The sequence below is a fragment of the Dreissena polymorpha genome, chromosome 11 (assembly GCF_020536995.1).
Source record: "Dreissena polymorpha isolate Duluth1 chromosome 11, UMN_Dpol_1.0, whole genome shotgun sequence".
NCBI classification, from domain to species: Eukaryota; Metazoa; Mollusca; class Bivalvia; order Myida; family Dreissenidae; genus Dreissena; species Dreissena polymorpha.
Genome location: NC_068365.1, coordinates 47,795,680 through 47,810,867, shown reverse-complemented (window position 1 = coordinate 47,810,867; position 15,188 = coordinate 47,795,680). Strand labels below are relative to the sequence as shown.

Sequence of the window (15,188 nt, the reverse complement as noted above, 5' to 3'; positions counted from 1 at the left end):
TTGAAAATTTGGTTAAGTTTTGTGTTTAGGTTCACTTTTCTTTATTCCTAAAGTATCAAAGCTATTGCTTTCATACTTGCAACACTTACTAACTATCATAAGGTGACTGTGCAGGCAAAGTTATGTAATTCTGACTGGCAATTTGACGGAATTATGGGCATTTATACTTGAAAATTTGGTTAAGTTTTGTGTTTTGGTCAACTTTTCTCCTAAAGTATCATAGATATTGCTTTCATACTTGGAACACTCGCAACTATCATAAGGGGACAGTAAAGGACAAGATGCATAGCTCTGGTTGTCATTTTTACGGAATTATGGCCCTTTTTTGACTTAGTAACTTTGAATATATGGTTACATTTTGTGTTTATATATACTTCTAAAGTATCAAGGCTATTGCTTTCAATCTTCAAATACTTTCATGCTATCATGAGGGTACTGTACCTGGCAAGTTGAATTTTACCTTGACCTTTGAATGACCTTGACTCAAGGTAAAATTATTAAATTTTGCTAAAATTGCCATAACTTCTTTATTTATGATTAGATTTGATTGATACTTTGACAAAACAACTCTTACCTGACATACCACAAAAGACTCCACCCAAACCATCCCCCACGCCCCCCCCCCCCCCCAAATCCTCCCCCCCAATCCCCCCACAATTTTTTGTTTGTTTTAAAGATCATCTAATAAATGACCACCACACCCTCACACTATACCCACCCCCCACCCCAATAAATAATTTTTAGGCCCCTGGTAGGGTGGCATATAGCAGATGAACTGTCCGTCAGTATGTCAGTCAGTCTGTCTGTCCGTCCGAAAAAACCTTAAACATTGGCCATAACTTTTTCACTTTTTAAGATAGCAACTTCAAATTTGGCATGCATGTGTATCTCATGGAGCTGCACATTTTGAGTGGTGAAAGGTCAAGCCCAAGAATCCCCCCCCCCCCAATTTTTTTTTATTTTTTTTTTTTGCATTTTTGGAAGATAATTTAATAAATGACCACATCCCCACACTATACACCCCTCTCCACTCCACCCCTCCCTCCTTTGTGTTTGAAATTGAGATAGGTCCCTACACCTTTAAAAAGAAAAATAGATGAGCGGTTTGCACCCGCAAGGCGGCGCTCTTGTTTATGTAAGGTTACTATAGAAAGAAGAGCAGATGTTATTGAATGTTTTATGACTGTGTCGCCAGTGACTCCAGTGACTACTCGGACTGGTGCATGGACACGGGCCCCAATCTCCAGCCGCCCAAACGTCGCTCAACCCGCATGAGGAAACGCAAGCGCTTCACATCCTCAGAGCCCGACACAGACGAGGAGGAGGATGAATCGGAAGACACAATCATCTCGGAGACCCAGACCACTAGTCAAGAGGGTAGCCAGGTCAGCAGACGAGAAGGGAGCTTGTCTCGTGGCAGGGAAGAGAGCCAACCTCGAGGGAAAGCCGTGAAAAAAACTGAGGCCCCAAGAAGAGCTGTTGGGAAGAAAAAAAGGGGACCGAAGGTAATCTGCCTGTTGTCATATGAGGATGTTTAGACGTTGAAGTCTTGAGCCATATTTGAATATGTTGTGCATAGTTTATTTTAATTTTTGATATCGACTTTACTGATAATAATTTTAAAATGTTTGTTTGCCTCTTATTTTAGTCTTAAAAATAAGCTTAAAAAACCGGGTTATATTGTATGCTCCATTAATTTAATTGTTTATTTGAATGTCTGATGTCATTAAAAGAAACTATTATATTATTGAATGCTGTCACTTAAGCTATTTGTAAGTTCCAAAGGTAAATAAGTGTTGTGATACAGTGTTGTGATACAATTTTGTGATACAATTGTATTTGTTTTTTTCCACTGTAGAGAAAGCAGACGGCCCAGGAGGCAGCCATGTTGCCTGGAAAAACTCCCGAACAAATTCAGGAGCTGGTCACTCGCTTCCGGCCATCAGACTGGCTCACTGATGTTATTCCTCGTAAGCAGCCATACTTTCCACAAATGGGAGATGAGGTCATATATTTCCGGCAAGGTCATGAACTGTATGTGAAAGCTGTTGAACGTCGGAAGATTTACCCTATCGATGTTAACAAAGGACAGGCTTGGCACAAGAGCCCTAGTCTGAGGGTAAGGAATGCAGGAATTGCAGATTTCAAGTTTGTCTGTGATGCAAATTTTCATTAGGGATATGTTACATCTTTTAACACTTGTAAAATGTACATGTATAGTTTTGAACTTGGAGCTAAAATCTGAATGTCGACATTTATTGTTCTGGAGTATACTTGCTAAAGGCTGTATTGAATATGCCATCATGCCATTCCATTCATGATGTTACTAATGCCCCTTTGTTCATATCATCATATTTTTGTCAGGTAAAAGGTATCAAACCTTCTTATTTTCATATGAACTCAGTGTTTATGCCTTGGCTATGTCAGTTGTTCTTCTCAGTTGATAGACAATGGGGCTGTATCCTTTAAATGGTTATAACCCTGCAAGATAAGTTTGACTGAAGGTATATTTGAGTCACCTGTTGGTTTGTCTCTCTGTTTAATTTGTTTTGGCAAACTTACAGATTTCTCAAGTGATTGAATTGAAACTTGATGTATGTTATCATCATGAAGTTTAGATGTGTATGCCACTTTATTCATTCTCAGGGATTAAAACATTTCTGAGTTATGTGCCCTTGATCTTAGCCATTTTTTTATGGCAAAAAAATAGTACTAAAACAAGAGCGAGGTATTCCCACATTTCTCAAGCAATTGAATTAAAACATGTCTCATCATAAAAACTAGAAGTGCAGGACACAGATTTCATGTGCAGTGATCTATTCATTTCTGAGTTATGTCCTCTTGAACTTAGCCATGGGTATGGCCGTAATCCCTGTGACAAAGCAGTGCGGGGGTATTTTTAGTCAAATTTGTGACAAAGGTCTAGTTAAAATAAGCATAATATAACCTTGTTTTGTAAAAAGTATACATATTATGGGAGAAATTAATATATCAAAGTGAGATTCATCAATGTAAATTGATATTGAACATGTAATCCTAAATATATTTGCATGGGAAAAAAACTGACGATAAAACAAGGTCAACTAGCTAGCATTCAGTTTTAATTTTGAATTGCAATTGGTGCATTGAAAAAGGTGTACTATTTTGATCTTTGAATGGAGCTTGATTTCGGCCCACAATTGGCTTGTTTATGTATATATCATATAAAGCATATCAACATGTTAATATTTCTATATTTAGGAGCAGGAGCTGGCGAGGATTGTGGGAATACGATACGAGGTGTTGAAGTGTGGAGTGCGACTGTGCTGTCTCAAACTAAACTTCATTGACCCAGTGACCTTGAAAAACACAGGCGGGTCATTTAACATAAAGTAGGTTATTACTTGCAGTTAGTTTAAATGTATACCTCGACCTCAAAGAGAAAATGGCTTTATTATATATTTAACTCTTATTGTTCAATTACACATTTTATAATCATACGATTTAACTTATTCTTATTTTTTATGCCCCAGAATCAGAGCTACAGATAAGGTTTGTATTTGCGTAAATACCCAATGTAAAATTGCAGATTACACATTGAAAAATTGAACTCTGCGTACCGAAACCCAATTGAAATTGCTGATTACGCATTTCTTATTTTTCCCTGCGTAACTAGTAAATCTGTCCCGGAAATACCCGGGTACGAAATACCCAGATTCTTTCCGCTTCGTCCAACCTTCAGTATAACCTTCAGCACAATAATATGTACGGAAGAAAGCGTCTATGTAACTACGTATTATTGTTGCGAAAATGTCAAAACCGCGAGGCCGTAAACAGGGAAATATCGTATCCCAGGCACAAAAAATCAAGGTTAAGTTATTTCACCTCGAGCAACACAAAATCAGAAGCGGAAAATATAGTGAAACTAATTTTTGACGATATTGTGTAGGAGGCAAGTGCTGACAGTGCTTAAATTGTAAGAAAACTAGTGGAAAGAATCATCAAAACTTGTTTTAAATCAAGACTGTATATTATGGATACATCTACATAATTACACAAGATCTCTCAAACTTATCAATTAAGAGTGGAACTTCAACTAGCTCATTCAGGTAAGCAGGTAAGCATTTGAGAATTTAAGACAATGAAAATACCCAATTTTAATACAAAAATACCCAATTGTCAAGTTAAGTAGTGGGTACCAACTTTTTTGTACCCAATTGAAAATGAAAATACCCAATTGAACTCAAAAGTAGTGGGTATTTACCCAATTACTCAGAAAAGTTATCTGGAGCTCTGCCCGGAATCAGGGGGTATATTTTGGTCTGTCTGTCTGTCTGTCTGTCTGTCTGTCTGTCTGTCTGTCTGTCTGTCTGTCTGTCTGTCTGTCTGTCTGTCTGTCTGTCTGTCTGTCTGTCTGTCTGCATCTCATTGAGATCTACAATCAAACATGGTTTGAGGTCACTAGGTCAAAGGTCAAGGTCACTGTGACCTTTACATTCAAAATTTAACCTTGTTTCTAAAATAGCTGCCGTGCAGCTTCAAAGTGCAGTAGGGGGCATTGTGTTTCATAAACACAGCTCTTGTTTTTATTTAAAGAGCTAAACTTTTAGTTTTTAAATTCAATTTAAATATTGTAGTCTTTCTATTGTTTTAGTAATATAACATTGTGCCCAAAGATAAGGTTATTAATATTTGTGCGATACACTTGATTTCCCTTGTTTGTTTGGTACTCAAGGTTAAGTAACTACACTTGATTTTCCTTGTTTGTTTGGTACTCAAGGTTAAGTAACTACACTTGATTTTCCTTGTTTGTTTGGTACTCAAGATTTAGTAACTACACTTGATTTTCCTTGTTTTTTTGGTACTCAAGGTTTAGTAACTACACTTGATTTTCCTTGTTTGTTTGGTACTCAAGGTTTAGTAACTACACATGATTTTCCTTGTTTGTTTGGTACTCATGGTTTAGTAACTACACTTGATTTTCCTTGTTTGTTTTGTACTCATGGTTTAGTAACTACACTTAATTTTCCTTGTTTGTTTGGTACTCAAGGTTTAGTAACTACACTTAATTTTCCTTGTTTGTTTGGTACTCAAGGTTTAGTAACTACATTTGTTTTTCCTTGTTTGTTTGGTACTCATGGTTTAGTAACTACACTTGCTACATTGATTTTCCTTGTTTGTTTTTTACTCATGGTTTAGTAACTACACTTGATTTTCCTTGTTTGTTTGGTACTCAAGGTTTAGAAACTACATTGATTTTCCTTGTTTGTTTGGTACTCAAGGTTTAGAAACTACATTGATTTTCCTTGTTTGTTTGGTACTCAAGGTTTAGAAACTACATTGATTTTCCTTGTTTGTTTTGTACTCATGGTTTAGTAACTACACTTGATTTTCCTTGTTTGTTTGGTACTCAAGGTTTAGAAACTACATTGATTTTCCTTGTTTGTTTGGTACTCAAGGTTTAGAAACTACATTGATTTTCCTTGTTTGTTTGGTACTCAAGGTTTAGAAACTACATTGATTTTCCTTGTTTGTTTTGTACTCATGGTTTAGTAACTACATTGATTTTCCTTGTTTGTTTTGTACTCATGGTTTAGTAACTACACTTGATTTTCCTTGTTTGTTTGGTACTCAAGGTTTAGAAACTACATTGATTTTCCTTGTTTGTTTGGTACTCAAGGTTTAGAAACTACATTGATTTTCCTTGTTTGTTTGGTACTCAAGGTTTAGAAACTACATTGATTTTCCTTGTTTGTTTGGTACTCAAGGTTTAGAAACTACATTGATTTTCCTTGTTTGTTTGGTACTCAAGGTTTAGAAACTACATTGATTTTCCTTGTTTGTTTGGTACTCAAGGTTTAGAAACTACATTGATTTTCCTTGTTTGTTTGGTACTCAAGGTTTAGAAACTACATTGATTTTCCTTGTTTGATTAGTACTCATGGTTTAGTAACTACATTGATTTTCCTTGTTTGTTTTGTACTCATGGTTTAGTAACTACACTTGATTTTCCTTGTTTGTTTGGTACTCAAGGTTTAGAAACTACATTGATTTTCCTTGTTTGTTTTGTACTCATGGTTTAGTAACTACACTTGATTTTCCTTGTTTGTTTGGTACTCAAGGTTTAGAAACTACATTGATTTTCCTTGTTTGTTTGGTACTCAAGGTTTAGAAACTACATTGATTTTCCTTGTTTGATTAGTACTCATGGTTTAGTAACTACATTGATTTTCCTTGTTTGTTTTGTACTCATGGTTTAGTAACTACATTGATTTTCCTTGTTTGTTTTGTACTCATGGTTTAGTAACTACACTTGATTTTCCTTGTTTGATTAGTACTCATGGTTTAGTAACTACATTGATTTTCCTTGTTTGTTTTGTACTCATGGTTTAGTAACTACACTTGATTTTCCTTGTTTGTTTGGTACTCAAGGTTTAGAAACTACATTGATTTTCCTTGTTTGTTTGGTACTCAAGGTTTAGAAACTACATTGATTTTCCTTGTTTGTTTGGTACTCAAGGTTTAGAAACTACATTGATTTTCCTTGTTTGTTTGGTACTCAAGGTTTAGAAACTACATTGATTTTCCTTGTTTGTTTGGTACTCAAGGTTTAGAAACTACACTTGATTTTCCTTGTTTGATTAGTACTCATGGTTTAGTAACTACATTGATTTTCCTTGTTTGTTTTGTACTCATGGTTTAGTAACTACACTTGATTTTCCTTGTTTGTTTGGTACTCAAGGTTTAGAAACTACATTGATTTTCCTTGTTTGTTTTGTACTCATGATTTAGTAACTACACTTGATTTTCCTTGTTTGTTTGGTACTCAAGGTTTAGAAACTACACTTGATTTTCCTTGTTTGATTTGTACTCATGGTTTAGTAACTACATTGATTTTCCTTGTTTGTTTTGTACTCATGGTTTAGTAACTACACTTGATTTTCCTTGTTTGTTTGGTACTCAAGGTTTAGAAACTACACTTGATTTTCCTTGTTTGATTAGTACTCATGGTTTAGTAACTACATTGATTTTCCTTGTTTGTTTTGTACTCATGGTTTAGTAACTACACTTGATTTTCCTTGTTTGTTTGGTACTCAAGGTTTAGAAACTACATTGATTTTCCTTGTTTGTTTTGTACTCATGATTTAGTAACTACACTTGATTTTCCTTGTTTGTTTGGTACTCAAGGTTTAGAAACTACATTGATTTTCCTTGTTTGTTTGGTACTCAAGGTTTAGTAACTACACTTGATTTTCCTTGTTTGTTTGGTACTCAAGGTTTAGAAACTACATTGATTTTCCTTGTTTGTTTGGTACTCAAGGTTTAGAAACTACATTGATTTTCCTTGTTTGATTAGTACTCATGGTTTAGTAACTACATTGATTTTCCTTGTTTGTTTTGTACTCATGGTTTAGTAACTACATTGATTTTCCTTGTTTGTTTTGTACTCATGGTTTAGTAACTACACTTGATTTTCCTTGTTTGATTAGTACTCATGGTTTAGTAACTACATTGATTTTCCTTGTTTGTTTTGTACTCATGGTTTAGTAACTACACTTGATTTTCCTTGTTTGTTTGGTACTCAAGGTTTAGAAACTACATTGATTTTCCTTGTTTGTTTGGTACTCAAGGTTTAGAAACTACATTGATTTTCCTTGTTTGTTTGGTACTCAAGGTTTAGAAACTACATTGATTTTCCTTGTTTGTTTGGTACTCAAGGTTTAGAAACTACATTGATTTTCCTTGTTTGTTTGGTACTCAAGGTTTAGAAACTACACTTGATTTTCCTTGTTTGATTAGTACTCATGGTTTAGTAACTACATTGATTTTCCTTGTTTGTTTTGTACTCATGGTTTAGTAACTACACTTGATTTTCCTTGTTTGTTTGGTACTCAAGGTTTAGAAACTACATTGATTTTCCTTGTTTGTTTTGTACTCATGGTTTAGTAACTACACTTGATTTTCCTTGTTTGTTTGGTACTCAAGGTTTAGAAACTACATTGATTTTCCTTGTTTGTTTGGTACTCAAGGTTTAGAAACTACATTGATTTTCCTTGTTTGATTAGTACTCATGGTTTAGTAACTACACTTGATTTTCCTTGTTTGTTTGGTACTCAAGGTTTAGAAACTACATTGATTTTCCTTGTTTGTTTGGTACTCAAGGTTTAGAAACTACATTGATTTTCCTTGTTTGTTTGGTACTCAAGGTTTAGTAACTACACTTGATTTTCCTTGTTTGTTTGGTACTCAAGGTTTAGAAACTACATTGATTTTCCTTGTTTGTTTGGTACTCAAGGTTTAGAAACTACACTTGATTTTCCTTGTTTGATTAGTACTCATAGTTTAGTAACTACATTGATTTTCCTTGTTAGCTCGGCTGTTTTCGGAGAAAACCCGAGGTATTGTCATAGCCAGCTCGTTGTCCGACGTCAGCCGTCTGCCCTAGGCGTCGTGCTAAAACCTTAACATTCCACCTACAACTTTGAAAATTCATATGTAGATGCACCTTGATGAGTTCTACATGCCACACCCATTTTTGGGTCACTAGGTCAAAGGTCAAGGTCACTGTGACCTCTAATATAAAACTTTAACATAGGCTCTAAAATCAAAGTGCTTCCACCTACAACTTTGAAACTTCATATGTAGATGCACCTTGATGAGTTCTACACGCCGTACCCATTTTTAGCTCGACTATTATATATGAAATATATATAGTGGAGCTATCCTACTCACCCCGGCGTCGGCGTTAGCATCTGCGTCAGCGTTAGCGTGCAAATGTTAAAGTTTTCATACAACCCCAAATATTTTCTTTGTCCCTTGACATATTGCTTTCATATTTTGCATACTTGTTTACCAACATGAACCCAACCTATAGACTAGAGCAGACAACTCTATCAAGCATTTTGTCATAATTATGGCCCCTTTTCCACTTAGAATATACAGCAAATGTTAAAGTTTGCGTACTACCCCAAATATTGTCAATGTCCCTTGACATATTGCTTTCATATTTTGCATACTTGTTAACCATCATGACCCCAACCTTTATACAAGAGCAGACAACTCTATCAAACATTTTGTCATAATTATGGCCCCTTTTCCACTTAGAATATGCAGCAAATGTTAAAGTTTGCGTACTACCCCATTTATTTTCAATGTCCCTTGACATATTGCTTTCATATTTTGCATACTTGTTTACCAACATCACCCAATCCTATAAACATGAGCAGACAACTCTATCAAGCATTTTGTCATAATTATTGCCCCATTTATACTTAGAATATGCATATTATTGATAAATCTATGTTAAAGTTTGCGTACTTTCCCAAATATTTCCTATATCCTTTGACATATTGCTTTTATATGTTGCATACTTGTTTACTTACATGACCCCAACCTATAAACAAGAGCAGACCACTGTATAAAGCATTTTTACATAATTACGGCCCCTTTTACACTTAGATAATTGAACATTTTGCTTAAATTGAACATCATCTAATAAATTACCACACCCCACAGTATACCCCCCTCTCACCCCCCCACCCTAACCCCCCCCTACCCCCCCCCCCCCCCCATTTTTTTAAAAAACATCTTATAAATTACCCCACCCCACATTATACCCCCCTCTCACCCCCCCCCCCTTCTACCCACCCCCTACACCCCCCATTGAACATTTTGCTTAAATTGCCATAACTTCTTTATTTATGATCACATTTTATTATTACTTTGACAAAACAACACTTACTCGAATACCACAATGGATTCCACCCAAACAATACCCCACGCCCCTACCCCCAGAATCCCCCCCCCCCCCCCAATTTTTTGTTAAACATCATCTTATAAATTACCACACCCCACAGTATACCCCCCTCTCACCCCCACCCCCCCCTACCCCCCCCCACCAATTTTTTTTTTAAACATCTAATAAATTACCCCACCCCACATTATATTCCCCTCTCACCCCCCACTTCTACACCCCCCCCCTTCTACACCCCCCCCCCCCCCCCCCCCCCCAAAAGAATCTTTTTTTCCTTTTTTTATTTTTGAAAGATCGTCTAATAAATGACTACATTCCACATAATAACCCCTCTCAACCCCCCCCCCCCCCTAAAAAAATAATAAAAAATTATTTTTTTTAATTTTTGAATGATCGTATAATAATTTATTGAATATGAACAATTTCCCCATGATGGCTTACGTTATACTGTCAAGCACTCGAATAGTCGAGCGGGCTGTCCTCTGACAGCTCTTGTTTGGTCACTAGGTCAAAGGTCAAGGTCACTGTGACCTGTAATATAAAACTTTAACATAAACCTTTACATTCTATCTAAAATCGTAGTGCTTCCACCTTTTTGGGCTCACTAGGTCAAAGGTCAAAGTCGCATTGACCTCTGATATAAAACTTTAACATAGCCTCTACAATAAAAGTGCTTCCACCTACAACTTTTAAACTTCATATGTATGTTCACCTTCCTGATTTCTACACGCCACACCCATTTTTAGCTTGGCTGTTTTCGGAAAGACCCAAGGTATTGTCATAGCCAGCTCGTCGTCCTTCAACTTTGAAACTTCATAAGTAGATGCACCTTGATGAGTTCTACACGCCACACCCAATATTGGGTCACTAGGTCAAAGGTCAAGGTCACCGTGACCTAAAAAAAATAAAATTCTGACAAGCTTTCGAGCGTTGGCACCCGTTATGCAGTGCTCTTGTTTGTTTTGTACTCATGGTTTAGTAACTACACTTGATTTTCCTTGTTTGTTTTGTACTCAAGGTTTAGTATAACTACACTTGATTTTCTTTGTTTGTTTGGTACTCAAAGTTAAGTAACTACACTTGATTTTCCTTGTTTGTTTTTATGTCCCCCACTATAGTAGTGGGGGACATATTGTTTTTTGCCCTGTCTGTTGGTCTGTCTGTTGGTCTGTTTGCGCCAACTTTAACATTTTGCAATAACTTTTGCTATATTGAAGATAGCAACTTCATATTTGGCATGCATGTGTATCTCATGAAGCGGCACATTTTGAGTGGTGAAAGGTCAAGGTCATCCTTCAAGGTCAGAGGTCAAATATATGTGGCCAAAATCGCTCATTTAATAAATACTTTTGCAATATTGAAGATAGCAACTTGTTATTTGGCATGCATGTGTATCTCATGGAGCTGCACATTTTGAGTGGTGAAAGGTCAAGGTCAAGGTCATCCTTCAAGGTCAGAGGTCAAATATATGTGGCCCAAATCGCTTATTATGCCCCCCTTCGAAGAAGAGGGGGTGTATTGCTTTGCTCATGTCGGTCGGTCCGTCCACCAGGTGGTTTCCGGATGATAACTCAAGAACGCATACGCCTAGGATCATGAAACTTCATGGGTAGATTGATCATGACTCGCAGATGACCCCTATTGATTTTGAGGTCACTAGGTCAAAGGTCAAGGTCACGGTGACCCGAAATAGTAAATTGGTGTCCGGATGATAACTCAAGAACGCATACGCCTAGCTAGGATCATGAAACTTCATGGGTAGATTGATCATGACTTGCAGATGACCCCTATTGATTTTGAGGTCACTAGGTCAAAGGTCAAGGTCACGGTGACCCAAAATAGTAAAATGGTTTCCGGATGATAACTCAAGAATGCATATGCCTAGGATCATGAAACTTCATGGGTAGATTGATCATGACTTGCAGATGACCCCTATTGATTTTGAGGTCACTAGGTCAAAGGTCAAGGTCACGGTGACCCGAAATAGTAAAATTTTTGACACATGTTCATTCATAATGATGTATAAGCCTTTGTTTCTGTGCCAGTCAATACAATGTTTATGGAAATGACGTGAGAATTCAACATTTAAAAAACCAATGTAATATGATATGTAATATTATATGGCAACAGGACAGTTGTGATTTGCAGGGTCAATTCTATTTAGCTTGACCATCCAAGCAGTTAATAGCTTTGACAAACTGGTGGTCTGAAACATTGAGAAAATGTCACGATTAACTGACAATAAATCAAACATGTAATTCTTGCTACGCAACTTGCATTTAATTTTGTCAATTCAAATTATACATTAAAATATAATTAATTTTTAATCTGCTTGTTAATTGAAAAACAGCAACACAGTTTGTATGTATAAAACAATGTTAATACATAAATAGGATCAAGCATATTAAAATATCAACTTAGATTTAGTTTCCTTTACTGTAGAGCTGCAACGATTCGATCCGATTCATCGAAAATCGATTTGAAATGCTTCGATTCGATTACGATACCAAACCTACCAAATTCGATTCGATTCTTTAACATATATACATATATATACATAGATACGTAAAGCGCGCTGTATTCTGCCTATTGATACAGGAAGGTGTAGGTTTTATCTTTACCTGTAATTACGACGCGCGCGATTGGTTGCTTATTACTTTAGTCATCCAATCAATAAGCCCGTTACGGTCTACTTTCGGAAAAAGCGTCAAAATGGCTGAACAAGTTGTTGCCGACAAATCGAAATTATCAGATGCGCCTAAGAAGCTAAAATCAAAAGTGTGGCAGTATTTTGGGTTTCGGGATGGTATCCCTACCGATGAAGCAAAGTGTAAACTGTGCTTCACTGATGTGGCGTACGCTAAGTCCGGCTCAACCACTAATCTAATGCAATATGTCAAACGCAAACATAACGTTGATTTAGCAAGACTAAGACTAAAAGGTCGCACACGTGCAACTACTCAAGTCGCCAGCCAGAAAAGTATATTATATATTTCTGTTGGAGTTTTGTTAAGTTTATTAGAGAATGTGAGTTGTCCTACAGGTAACAGGTGATGCTGACATGGCACATTGGTAGACATGCTTATAGCGGTTTTGGGTAAACGTATAATAGTGATAATACTACCATTCAACTGATTCCAGATACGTTCTTATGATTATTTTTTTATATTATTGTGTAATCAACACAATCTGCTAGTCAGAAGTTTTTATATTAAAAATGAGTCGTAATTTGCTATTCTTTTTTATGTGTTTTATTGAAATCACATTTGAACAGAAATGTTAATTTTGAGGCATAAGAGTGAATATATGATAAAACTAGGTTTGAAGATGAATCGAATCGAAAAAATCGGTATCGGAGTGTCTGAAATCGAAATCGAATCGAATCGAGCTGTTGGTGAATCGTTGCAGCTCTACTTTACTGTACAGGATTTGTAAAGTTAGGTTAATATTTTGTGTATTGAACAAAAATAACAACAGTGTAAAGAAAAGTTAATTTGGGGATGTTCTATCCAAACCCTGAGAGTTCAGATTTCCTCAAATGCCAAGTAAAGATTGTAAATTTCAACCCACTCCTCTGGTTAGTTTTCAGAGCGGACATATAATTAACTTTTGAGCTTAGTGTCTCATTTGTACATGCATTACTGTATTAACTCCAAATCAACTAGTACAAGTGGTAGGCCAGTATTACATGGACTGGTGTTCACTGTTTACACAGTTTCACAACCCCATCTGATACTGGTCAGTATCTTGGCAAGTGGCCAAAGTTGGGAGCAGAATTAATGGTCTATTACATAACTGACTTCTGTGTGTGGTAAACACATGATACTGGTCATGTGGTCAAGTTGCACTTGTATACATTTGTCCAATACACAACACTAGCCTTGGCTATTTTTAATCAGATTGCATTGCTATCTATGGTGGTCATTGACTAGGGGAGTTAACTGCTATAAATAACATGTTTCATTACCATTAATAATTAAAACATTACAAATTGTGTGCATGTTTCACATATTGTCAAATAAGTCAAAATGTGTGAAAGGAATCCAAAAAATCAAAGACTCAATCATATAATGGATATAATTGATTAGTATAGGTCCTGATTGGTTTTTGCACTATTAATTGGATACATTTCACAGGTCATTGACATACAGTGACAAAAAACATATTCACACAATGGCTGTCACTACAACGGAGAGCCCATATGGGGGGCATGCATGTTTTACAAACAGCCATTGTTTTATAAATACTTTTGCAATATTGAAGATAGCAACTTGATATTTGGCATGCATGTGCATCTCATGGAGCTGCACATTTTGAGTGGTGAAAGGTCAAGGTCATCCTTCAAGGTCAGAGGTCAAATATATGTGGCCCAAATCGCTTATTTTATGAATACTTTTGCAATATTGAAGATAGCAACTTGATATTTAGCATGCATGTGTATCTCATGGAGCTGAACATTTTGAGTGGTGAAAGGTCAAGGTCATCCTTCACAAGGTCAAGGTCATCCTACAAGGTCAAACATCATATAGGGGGACATTGTGTTTCACAAACACATCTTGTTTACTCATGGTTTAGTAACTACACTTGATTTTCCTTGTTTGTTTGGTACTGAATGTTTGGTTACTATTCGAGCCAGGTTAAGGGAAAACTAGGCTAAAAGCATGTGTATAAAGTGTCATCCCAGATTAGCTTATGCAGACTAATCAGTGACAACACTTTCAGCTTTTATGGATTTTTTCGTTAAAGTAAAGACTCTTTTAAACAAAAATTATGTTAATGGGAAAGTATCGAACATGATTAGCTTGTGCAAACTTCACACGCTTATCTAGGACAACACTTTACGCACATGCATTTAGCCCAGTTTGTCCCATGACGTGCCTCTTTGTTTCTGGCAGGTACCATGATATGACAGATGTAGTGGACTTCTTGGTACTAAAACAGAACTACGACACTGCCATGGACAGGAAATGGGCTGCAGGTTAGTGGTCTCTTGTCTATATAGACTGGACAGCTTGTACTAGGCTATTATTGCATTTGAGCTTTTGCTCAGGGGTAAAAGTCTTAATGCATGTGTGCAAAGTTTGTCTCACATTATCCTGCACGGTCAGCACAGGCTTATCAGGGATGGGACTTTCTGCTTTTATTATCCCAGCGGAAAAAAAATTCCGAGGGGATATAGTAATTGGTCCTGTCTGTCCGTCTGTGCGTCCGTCCGAAACTTTGTCCAGAGCATAACTCCAAATCTATTCAATGGATTTACTTTAAACTTAGAATATAATCAGATGGCAACTAGTAGAACTGAGTGACTAAGAACCATGACTCTATTTACCTTAGTTTTTTTAATTATCTTCCTTTATTTAATTTCAAAGTAAATTTTTGTCCAGAGCATAACTTTAAATCTACAGAAGGGATTTACTTGAAATATAAACAGATGGCAAGTAGGAGAAGTGCAGTG

General features: G+C 36.3%; 1 protein-coding gene across 4 annotated transcripts in view; it reads left to right on the top strand.

Annotated features, from left to right (window-relative positions):
- LOC127851819 (bromodomain and WD repeat-containing protein 3-like) overlaps positions 1 to 15,188 on the top strand; it is a 69,126-nt gene that overhangs the window by 19,299 nt on the left and 34,639 nt on the right. For all 4 annotated transcript variants that reach the window (XM_052385733.1, XM_052385734.1, XM_052385732.1 and 1 more), the window contains exons 21-24: positions 1,196 to 1,505; positions 1,859 to 2,119; positions 3,241 to 3,371; positions 14,629 to 14,711. In XM_052385733.1, the coding sequence (XP_052241693.1) occupies positions 1,196 to 1,505; positions 1,859 to 2,119; positions 3,241 to 3,371; positions 14,629 to 14,711 (785 nt within the window). The remainder of the gene's footprint in view (positions 1 to 1,195; positions 1,506 to 1,858; positions 2,120 to 3,240; positions 3,372 to 14,628; positions 14,712 to 15,188) is intronic.